The following is an 11806-nucleotide window of genomic DNA, read 5'->3' as shown; positions in this document are numbered from 1 at the left end:
TTAGTATGCAGTCTTTTCATAGCCAACTTGGGTGGTCAGTTGGGCCAGAAAACTGTCTGGGGACTAACAGTTATTGGTGAAAAGGAGATACACTACTAGAACTAGTAGTTTATGACTTTCCCATGATAGTTTAATATTTAATTTCAGGGTATACACTTTGCAAATCCTAAGGACCCATTTAATTGCCATTAAAACACACCCAATGAGATTATCATAGCAGAGAACAGTGAATATTTTTAAATTAAGCACTGAGTTTTAAAAAATTCCAGTAAGCTGGAATGCAAGTTTCTAAATATCTGTCTCCTATTAGGATTTTAAGCAAACTCGAATGCTCCAGTACGCAACATTGTATGTCACAGTGACACATATCAGCCTGTGCCTGAGGAAATACTGAAGGAGAAACTCTCCCTATGCTGTTCTTTTTTTTCCCTATAGCACAGATCCCAAATTTATTCAAAGAGAGCTTGTTCTGTTTCCATTCTAACTCTTTGCATACCATCAGATGATTTAGCTGAATTTTTTTGGATGATATGGGAGAATGCTTAGCTTAACTTGTGCAACAGGAGAATGATTTAAGACTGAAAAGTTACACACAGTTCTAAATGCAAAGATTTTTTGCATGTGGGATTGTTCGTGTGCCCTTGTGGACTTTCAAAGATAAAAATTTAATCCCCTATGAACATTTATGATTGCTAAAGTGCAGTCATACAGCCTGGAACAGTTTTAAAGCTCTCAAAGCAGCAGGTTTTACTGTGGCTTCGTGGAATCCTGGATGTCAGTCAACTGAAACCCAGGACTTGGTCAGGGTCCTCCTTAGTCTTTCCAGAAATTAACTTAATTCTAGCTCCTTGTGTGACTGATGGATATTATCTGCCAAGGACATAGGTACTAGCCTCCATTTAAAAATAAGGAGCTGAGACACCATGCAGACTGTGTGCATTTCTCTCTCTCTGTTATGCACCTACACAATCCATGTTGAAGGCATCCAGGCACCTCACATGCTTTCCCAAACCACCTGCTCTGCCTTTATGTGGCTGAGGAGCATGGCTCCTCCTGGCTCATCAGTGCAGAGCGAGGGTTAAAGCAGCCAGCGCCTGCCACCAAGCTAGGAGGCGCACCATGGCATGGTGACCTCCAGGCAAAGATCATAGAATCACAGAATGATAGAATGGTTTGGGTGGGAAGGGACCTTAAAGATCATCGAGTCCCACCCCCTGCCATGGGCAGGGACACCTCCCACTAGCCCAGGTTGCCCAAAGCCTCATCCAGCCTGGCCTTGAACCCCTCCAGGGATGGGGCATCCACAGCTTCTCTGGGCAACCTGGGCCACTTCCTCACCACCCTCACAGGAAAACGTTTCTTCTTCCCTCTTTAGCTTAAAACTGTTACTGCTCATCCTATCCCTCCACCCCTGATCAGGAGTCCCTCCCCATCTCTCCTGTAGCCCCCTTTCAGCACTGGAAGCTGCTCTAAGGTCTCCCCGGAGCCTTCTCTTCTCCAGGCTGAACAACCCCAACTCTCTCAGCCTGTCCTCGTACAGGAAATGCTCCAGCCCTCTGACCATCCTCATGGCCTCCTCTGGCCCTGCTCCAACAGGTCCGTGTCCTTCCTGTGTTGGGTGCTGTGGAGCTGGATGCAGTACTCCAGGTGGGGTCTCACAAGAGCAGAGCAGAGGGGCAGAATCCCCTCCCTCAACCTGCTGGTTGTGTTTGCATGTGTCAGCCAGGCCCAAGGCCCAGCCAGGGAGCCCAAAAGCCAGCCTGGGGGCTGGGGCAGCCACGCCAGCACCACCCAGCTGGGGACTGAAGGTCCAGGAGCCCCGGGTCAGCCCCAGGGCTGGAGAGGCTGCAGGCGAGGCTGGTCAGGGCCGTTGAGGCCTGTTTGTGCACACGGGGCCTTGACGGCTAAGTTCTTCCCCTCAGCGTGCTTCTTGCAGGAACAGATTCTGCTGCCCTGTGTCATCAGCTGAAACATGTAAGGATCCATTTGCACAGGAGGATGAACTCAGATTCACAGACTGAAAAAGCACTTGAAGGAATTTATGTATCATGATCTGGGCAGCAAAGGAAAAAAAATCAGGTGTTCTACAAATGCCAAGTATGAAAACAGTGACCTGGGCACACCTGACAGCCCGCACGTACGCCAGGGGCTGAGGAGACGGGCGGTAGCTGTACCAGGGTGCGATAGGAAGCATGTGGGTACATCCGATTAAAGACTCACAGGCACCTGCAGGAGTGAAATCCTGCAGGGACAGAGCAAACACCTCAGCACGTTCCGTGGGCAATGGCTGTGACCTGCAGCAATCAGCTCTCCTGTTCCCGGCAGAGCTGATGATAGCTGCAGAGGTCGGGCTGGCATGTTCTCTCTCTTTCTGTGGGTGCATTTTATTTTTGCTCATCTTCTCTGAAGGCTGGGATGAGGAAAAAATAGCAGGATTGCTACTGCCAAAAAAAAAAAAAAAATCAGACATCCTCTTTGTTCCCTGTTTCAGCTTTCGAGGACATAGTTACAGGGGTCTTGTCCTTGTCTCACATAGAGAAGAGAGAAGAAAGGTGAAATCTGTGAGTGGATGAAGCTCTGTTTGAACAAAGATAAAGTGTTGCTTTAGGGTGCACGTAGTCAATGCAGATTCCAGGACCTAATATGAGGGCGCAATTATTTTTAAGCCTGGAGTGTAAAACTCACTTAAGAACGGTAAACGTGGAACTATTTTCTCCTTTCAAGTATCTGTTTTTAAGTCTCTGCTGAGGACAGCTGCTGGGTCAGGACTTATTGTAGCTCACAATGAATAACAGAGAACAAGCTGATTCAACCCCCCTCACTGAAAATCATCTGTTAACATATATGTTCAGATGTTTTCTACATCTTGCATAATGGCAGAAGCTGCACCTTGCAGCTCATGTGTCCTGCATGTGGTGGCAAGGAGAACTCTCCATCCTTTAACTCCTCAAACCCCTGTTCTGTTTCTTTGTTCAATCAGACATACGTGCTGGCTCTCTTGTTACTGCACCAACCTTCTGGTGGTTCTCAAAATGTGTGAAAGCTCACCACAGTCCGACAGCTGCTGGTGTCCACCTCAGTTCATGAGTCCTTTTGCTGCTCTTCAGGAAGTTCAGTTTGGGAGAGTTAATTCAGTGGATTTGGGTAATTTCCTTTGAAGATCAGAACCCATGTGGTGGCTAAGAGCAGAGCACAAGTGAGATGCTCTTTTGCTCCCTGTAGCTGATACCGATTGCACAACTTTCTGCTCTTTTCTTGCATAGCATGTCAGCGCCTTCACGGCTGTTTCATTTACACTGGACTGTGTGAGACTTTCAAGGACAGATGTCTCCCCAGGTGTCATTCATTTAAAGTTGTTAGTGTGGGAAAAATTGCTTTTTGAAAAAAATGAATCACTGATTATAGCACTGAGTTCCTGTGAGTAGGTCCTGTAGTGTTTTACGAAGGTGGGCAATGTGATCATCACACTTCGTATGATGAAGTGAAAGCAGAGACATAAAGTGATAAACGCAGGGTCTTAGAGTAGAAAAGAGTAACCTCTGAGACTTAAGACTATCAGTCTATTCTTTATGCGAAATTTCTTTCTTTTTTTCAGCGTCAAAATTCCTTTGGAAAAAAGTCCCTGACTTGCCTTCAGTGACCTTTCACTGCCATCCATCCAGCTGCAGTGAATAAAATGTTGCTTCCTGCCATTGATTCAAAACTGAAGTCATTGGTAGTGTTCCTGAGAATTTTGTGCAGTAGTCAGAAAATAAGGAATTTACTTCATTCTTCTTTTCCATTATGATCTAAAAGAAATACCAAGTGTATTCTGTTACACCTAGTATCATACTTCATCTAAAGTAGTAACTTTGAAATCCCTAAGGTTTACAAGTGAGTGGAGAGATGGAGTATCAAAAACCTTACAAATGAGAAAATTATGATCTCACTGAAATCTAACTACCTGCAAACACAATTGGTTTTATTCACCCCATCTGTTATTGTAATTTTTCTTTGTTTGTTTTTAAAGCAATATATGCTTATTAATTACTATTTTTATTAGTTCAAAGATAACTAGGCTTTGTCTTTTGCATAAAACCCCACCATCTTAGAGACACTGAAGTTTCTAACTCTTCTGGAGACATGAACATAGTGTTTCCTGATAATTTACTTATTACTTTCCTAGAAAGGAGGTATTTAAGAATAACAATCTTAAATTTTTATTTCATCATTATGAAAAGTTACAGCCAGGAGAAACCCACGGAGAATTATCAGCCTTCCATGGAGAGCTGGGACCTTTCAGCATTTCCATGCATTTCTAGTAAGCATAAAAACCAAAGGGCTTCAGAGAGATCCTGGTCTTCTGCATGTCTGCTGTCAGAAGGAGATGGCTGTGAGATGCAAAGAGGAAGAGGGAATGAGGGAGGCAAGGCTGTGCTCATTTCTGTGATGCTGTCAGAGTTTGCAAGGGCATTGTTCCATGTGTTACAGAGGAGAGAGCATCTCAGACCAAGGCTACAGCACCTCCCAGACTTGCATAATAGAGACAAATATTGAAAAAAAGCCCCAGATCTTATAAAAAGTGTCTGTACATTTAGTATACAGTTATTTTATTTTGATGCATGAGAACTGCAAGTGTAGATGTGGCCCAAAAAAACTGCTGATGATGCCTAATATAGACTTTATTGACTCTCATAAAAAAGGTTGCTCCACTAGGGAACCAGTAGCTATCTATTTAGAAGCTGTATCTCTACTGTATATTAGCACATCTGTTTTATACATGACTCTCACCTTTTAGAAAAAAAAAAAAGTCTCATGCAGTGAGGTTTCCACAGATTTCTATTTTTTTTTTTTCCTTGAGAAAGTTTAATACTGTTTCCATTTGGAAAGGGTTTAAACTTACTGATATGCTTTATCTTTAAAACATTGCTGTCCACACATCTGGGCTGACCCTTATCCTGTATATCTTAGTATACAGGAGTTATCAATTAATGTTCTGTAAGCAAGAGAGCTCAACTCACAAATCAAGCAAACACTTCAGTTTGTACTGTTTTAGATACAGTAGCTTCGTGAGTTCATAAGACTAGCCATATGAAATTCTACACAATTTCTAATGTTAAAAAAAATTATTTACCTGAAAAAAAAAAATGAAGACTGAATTTGGTGGGGTTTGCCCTACAGTAATGACAACAAAAAGCCTACAGTCTTCATGCATTCTTGTTCACAGCTGAAGCTTGATGAAATTTGTCCCAGTGACCACAACGTTCATTTGGCACTTGCTAGTACCATAGTCTCTGATGATGTACATACATGGATTTCACCAGTCTTCAGCCCCCTTTACATGCTGATGAAAGTTAGGACTTAGCTCCAGCATTTCCATAAGAAGCTGAGTCAAATTTATTTTGCATTAGCACCAGTGAGGACACAATAGATTTCTACCAAAGAAGAATTTAGCCCATTATGCCACTTGAACTCACTCACAAAATTTAGAAGAGGAAGGACTGAAAACTTATTAACATTTGCAAGTGGTAGCTGGGTGAAGCCCTGGGGCTAACAGAAGTAATTGTGCTGAACATCTATACCTGATAATTGTCCTCTAAGCTAGCACTTCAAAGAGGCAGTAGGTTGACAGGACAGTTTTGTCTGAAGATGTCTTCTCCTCTTTAAAATTCACCAGCTCTGTTACTTAATAGGTGTTCATTTCTTTTTGAGTTCTCACATCCCACCCTGAAACCAGCAGGTGCTCTACGATAAATTTAATTCAGACTGTTTCTCCCTGGAGTTCTGTGATGGCTGTTGTAACTACAATCTTTGTATGTTCCACATGCCTATAACAGTCTTTGAAAAAAGTTTTCAGGGCTTTTGTATTCATTAGAGAATTTGAGTATTTTAAATGTTGAGATATTTTTCACACTGTAACCTTAGGAAAATTCCTTAGGCTGGAATTTTCTAAATTATTTTTTAATAGGAAATGCACATTTGCATCCTTTTAAGATATGAAAAAAAATCTTAGCCCTGGTCTTTTCATGCTTCAGTTCTTTGTTTATTAAATTGTCATAAAAATTTACTTCTCAAGGGTCTTTTGAGAATTAATATTATGCAAACTGATGCTACAATGACTGGACAATCTAGACGAGTGGATAAGGATCAGTCAGAAATGCACACATTTTACTCGTCGTAAGGACTAGCTGTATATTTATGCTTATTTGGAAAATACCTTCATGTATCTTTAAAACAGGGAGATTATTTTCTTCTGTAACTCCAAAGGTTCTCTAAAGGTGTTTTGCCAGTGGTTAGTTTCTCACATGCCATGAGGTGCAGCCTTAAGGCAAGCACAGGGCAGGGCTCTTCACGATTCCTTTTCAGGTACTCATTTGGTCTAGTTTTAGGAAGGTGCAACATATACAAAATAATCCATTTTCCAGTCCTAATATTATCATTTTGAACTCAAAAGGGAGTCAATTAGTCATCATTACAGTTTAATGATCTGAAACACCTCAGTGTTAATAAGTACCTGAAAAAGTAAACTCCTACCTCTTGTAATTTAAACCGTTACATGATTTTTTTTTCCATAGAAAGGATAATTTAGGCAACATAGAGCCTTAGGTATTAGCTAGCAAATTTATAACAGCAGTAGGTATGAAAATTAAAATTCTCACTATGCCCTTTGTAGCTTCACATAATGTAAAGAAATTATGCCCAGGGTTTTCCTAGTCTGCCAAAGGGATGATGGAGGAGAAGGAGTATGCTGGGCAATATATTTTCGGGTGGCTGGTGGGAAGAAGAGGGACAGAATTATTCATGGATTTTTCACTCTGTTGTGATGAAAAAAGAGATCTGACCTGGCTGGAAGTGACTGATGTGTCTTCTTCATTCACACTGAGCTAATTTTTAATGGGAAATGGTGATCATCACGGCTTTTAGGGGCTGGGAGAGCAATCTCTTACTTTTCAGTTTTGCTTCAGATCTCTGCTGGCTTTTTCATATGATGTCATGAATGTCCCACAACAGTGTAACCTCACATACATGAACTTCAACCTGTGAAAGAAAAAAACCACCAAGCTAGGAAGAAGATATTGAAACCTCATACAGTATACACAGATCTGCCGGCTTTTGCATGTCAGTGATTGCTTGAGAGTGTAAATAAAAGTTAGAGAGCTCTTTGCTGTAGACTCCTGGAATCTCATTTCAAAAGGATTTATAAAATTAATGCAACCCGTGCTTTATGATCATAAACCACTGCATGGCTGTAACCACTTATGGTTACAACTTGGTGCTTTGGCATATGCTCAGCATGAAATGTAGGAATAGCATTTTTTTTTTTTCTTTCAGTGAGATTACTTACACAGTTATTGTTTGCAGGTTCAGGTCCAAATCATGTTACAAACAGTTACATTTGTGCCTAAGAAGACAACGAACCCTGACTATTCCTCTGATTGTATAGGCAGGTTATTATATCCTCAGACTGTAAATTCCTGTTGGTTCATATGAACTTCCGTGCTCTTCTGGAGGCAGTTAACTTCCTGCAGCTGATATGCTTATCATCTGTACAAAAGTCTCTTCAGAATATTAATGTCTAGAATATACACACAGAGCATATTTATTCAACTATACCATTTCCATTATAACGGGTGGATGATACTGAGTGTGCAGTTGCAGAACTGTTCTGTTGGAAGCATCCTTCACTGAGGGTACACTTACAAATTAAATTCCTGAAGGTAAAAAAAAAATTCCCACCAATTAAAAGAAAAAGCGTAGCAAGGGGCACTGTAAAAATGTCATAATGAGTGCTGTTCTGAGTGAATGTGAATGAAAAAATGTTTTTCCTTGTAAATTCATCATCTAGAAAAATTAAAGTTCTCATATTAATCTATTTTAATTAATTCAGCCTTTGTACCTTACACCGAAAACTAGAACTGATTGTTTCTATATATTTAGGAATCTACATGACTTTTGTCATTTCAGTATTTCTGAGAACTTCATGCTCTTGCATAGGTGTTTTCACAAAATCTGGGCAGGATACAGAATCATTACCCCATTGCACAGGTGTGGGACAGGTATAGAGAGAAACTGGCTTGTCTTCACTGAGTTCCTACATGAGGCACTGGTGAATACTGGATTTTTGATTGGGCACCCAAACAATTTTTTTGGCTCAATAGAAATAATATTTCTGGGCTGAAATTGGAGTGAACTGGACTGCAAGTCAAGTGCTGCTGTTGGCGATACTCAGAATTGCAGCATCTGGAGCTTGAATAACTCCTTTAACTCATTGCTGTGGGTAGCTCCAGGGCGATTGATCAGCGCAGTCAGTCTTTGTCCAGCTGCGCTAGTTTTAACAGAATAATGTGAGTCGGTTAACCATGTTTGTAGTGAAGACAAGCCACTAAGTAACTTTTCCAAAGACAAAAAAAAAAAAAAAAAAGCAATCTGGGTCTTCTGAATCTCACCTGTTTTCTGTCCAGTATCTGAACTAGGACCTTATACATAGACATTGCTGAATTATTTTGTACTGCTGCTACAAGGCAATAATTCTTGTGTTGCATATTTTTCATTAATGTCTAGCATTATTGGAAAAAAATCCCCAGCAATCTCTCCCCTGATAATTTGTGAAGGTTTCCCTTCACCAGTAAATATTATCGCTGATGATGTTAATGAAGACATTAGTTTCTCAGCATTTGAAGTACTGAAACACTCCACTGTTAACTAGCCTAGTGGGGTTTATGCTAATGTAAAATGTAATAAAGTAGAGGCCACTATCTCTTTAAGCTGAAAGAAAGGAAACTTGTTTCTACTTCCAAGGGATGCTTAGTGTGTGCTTATCTAATTGACTGTGTATTTTGTCTAGGTGTTGAGGGAAAGCTAAGAGAATGAAGGCTCTAAGTCCCCAGTGGAAGCATGATATGGCGCTGCAGTGCTGGTGCTGAATTGTTCTCTCTGATGGCTCTATGGGAGTGGATAGCACTGAGTCTTCATTGCTGGGTTTTAGCAGTTGCTGCTGTTTCGGATCAGCATGCCACAAGCCCCTTCGACTGGCTCCTCTCTGATAAGGGACCCTTCCATCGCTCACAGGAATACACAGATTTTGTGGACAGAAGTCGACAGGGATTTAGCACAAGATACAAGATTTACAGGTATGAAGCAAAGGGAAAGCAATTACAGAAATATCATCCTTAGAAGGTGTGAATTATCAATATGGGTTTCCTTAAGGGACGGTTTCAGATATGGGAACAAATCCAGACACAAACTTCATTGCTAAAATATCTGCAAGGCCATATGTGCACTGCGTACTACGGAAATGCCTGCTTGTGTTGTTTCTTTTTTGTTTAAGGAACTTTTTTGGTAATTGAATATGTTGCTTTGGAAAACATTGTTGTGTACTACCCACCTCTACTCTGCCCCAGTGACGTACTCAGAAATGTCCTAAGGTTTTCAAACACCGTCTTTGATTGCAGAGGGCTAACATGGAACACCTTTGATCATGCAGCAAGATCCAGTTCAGCTGGATCAGGGGGGTTTATCAAGACATAAGCTGAGACTTTAAGAACGAAATTGTGGCTCCACAGATACTTCTGGCAAAGCACTGGCTTCATTGTGCAAACCAGGGCATTTCACAAGAGATTAAAAAAGTTTAATGTTCATTTATACCAGTGTTTTGAGAAATGGTTTTCTCATCCTGGAGGGACTGAGCTATAAGAGCCACTGGGAATTTTAACAGAAGTTGCAGGTGTTTGGTTCATCACAAAACTCAGCATGAGGCTGGCCCAATGCAGAAAGAGAGGAAGGCTTCAAGGATGTAGGTCTGCTTGAGAATTTGTGCCTAGCTGGAGAATTACTTTCATGACACATTTGTAACCTGTCAGTTTCTACTTTTTTTTTGAGACAGCCCTGGTGAAATATCTTCTTAATCGTTTGCAAGAGGTATAACTCAGTAACAGCAAACGGGTTTATCAAGGACATGGGAATGAAAATGAGAGTTCAGTTTAATAGTAGTGATCTAATGACAAATAGAAAGAAGGGGAGAAATGAGGGAGCATGAGAGATTAAGATCTGAGAAAACAGATCTATAAGCTGAGAGACTTTTTCACGTCATATTGTTACGGATCCCTCCTGGTAGCAAAGAGAAAGGGGTGGCAGGAGGGCACTACAGGACAGATTGCTAACTGCCCTAATAACTCACAACCTATAAGCGTGGTCCGTTTTGGTATGGAAAGACATGTACTGATTTCATATAAAACCATGCAACAGTTTGTGCAAATTTCATCCCTGTTTTAAACTATTATTCCATAGTGGTGCCCAGCTCTTTAGAAGAAGGTAAGAGTGATGTGTACCTATATGCATGTCCTTTAATTCAATGTGCAGTGGCGTGTGACAAAGCTGCTGGCCTCAGACCATAAAGATTTTATCTTTAAGGAATGCTTTCTTTTCCTTTCCTGAATACATGCAGTAGAGGGCACTCTGTTGCAGGTCAATTTTGCAGTGGGCTCCTTTGCCATATATAGAGAAATTAAACACATTTTGAAACGCAAGTGTGATTTGGAAATATGCTTGATGAAGTGGCTTGTCTTAACAGGATAGCATCGCCCAATATTTACTTCATTTTAAAAGCCAGCTGTCAGGACAAATAATATAAAGACAATAATGCAGAGACTGAGGTAGCATATTTTATTGCTATTATTCTGTATTAGTCAACACTGAACCAAAATTAGCTTGCTAAAAACATGAATGATGGAATTGTATTTCATTTCAGCTCTTTCAATCAGGTCTTTGAGAATTTCCTATCTCAGCCATCATTACAGAAACATTGTTCAGTTTTATAAATCGGTAATCATATCTCTAGTATTTATTTGGGTTTGTGCAGAGGTTTCAATGGACTTTAATTTACACAATCCCACAGAAAGTGTTTCTTGTGTTTATTTTTCTCCTCTGCCTATTCCCTTCAAGGAATGAGCTGGGAAGTCAAAAGAGGCACAAGGTACTGGAATCAAAAGAAAAGCTGCATTTTTTGATTTAGTCCTCCAAATACAAACCTTACTGCAAAGTGTCCTTGTAAAATACGGTCCCATTAGCAAGTAGTGCAGAACATGGTGACCTTGTTATGAACCACATGATGTAAATTTAATCCCTGTTGCTTTCCTACGAGCTTTCCCAGGCTGAAGGATCGGGAGCCTAATCGGTCTGTTCATTCCCTCACCTATCTTTTGCCTAATGAAAACCATCCCTCAGGGCCACAGTCCTGATTTGAATGGAGAAGTAAGGAAGGGGAAAACATGGGCCTGCATTGACTCAGCTGAATCAAATCAACAAGAAGGAAAGGTGCTGCTCCGGCAGTGCTAACAGGAGAGCCTCCCTGCCCTCAGCCCTTAAAGTCTGCACCTGAGACCTGACATTTTCCCTGTAAAGAGGAAGGAAGGTTGTCTCCCTTTATTTTAACAGGCGTGCTGGGTCAGACAGAAAATGACTGAAGACCTATTTTTTTTTTTAATTTATTTTTAGTGTCAAAAAAGTGGAAAGTAGCTGCAGACTACTCCAAGGTATACCTCTCTTTTGGGAAAGGAGTTGGCTCCAAAAGAACTGATGGGACTGTGACAGTAGGAGCTCTCTTTCCATGTCTCCAGAGCAATGGCATCCAAGCCATACACAGCAGATGACCCGTTGTATCTCTCAGCCAAAACCTAACAAGTATTGCTGCCCATGGGAACTAACTCAGGACGACCAACCTAACACAAGGACTAGGGGTTTACAATTACCAGGAATTAAATGGTCTCAGTAAAAATAACATAAACCCAACAGTGAGTTGCACATACTGCACATGGTATTTTAAAATGTG

At 41.0% G+C, this 11806-nt stretch overlaps 1 protein-coding gene across 1 annotated transcript in view; it reads left to right on the top strand.

Moving 5' to 3' along the window:
- Positions 1-8874: 8874 nt before the first annotated feature.
- The window catches only part of LOC104463117 (BMP/retinoic acid-inducible neural-specific protein 3-like), a gene marked incomplete at its 3' end in the record, with an annotated part of 144813 nt that continues 141881 nt past the window's right edge, over positions 8875-11806 (top strand). The window contains exon 1 of the mRNA XM_010075312.1: positions 8875-9110. Within this exon, the coding sequence (XP_010073614.1) occupies positions 8875-9110 (236 nt within the window). The remainder of the gene's footprint in view (positions 9111-11806) is intronic.

This window comes from Pterocles gutturalis, unplaced genomic scaffold (genome assembly GCF_000699245.1).
Source record: "Pterocles gutturalis isolate BGI_N339 unplaced genomic scaffold, ASM69924v1 scaffold14557, whole genome shotgun sequence".
NCBI lineage: Eukaryota > Metazoa > Chordata > Aves > Pterocliformes > Pteroclidae > Pterocles > Pterocles gutturalis.
Note: the sequence above shows the minus strand (reverse complement) of the source record. Positions and strands in the feature narration are given on the sequence as shown.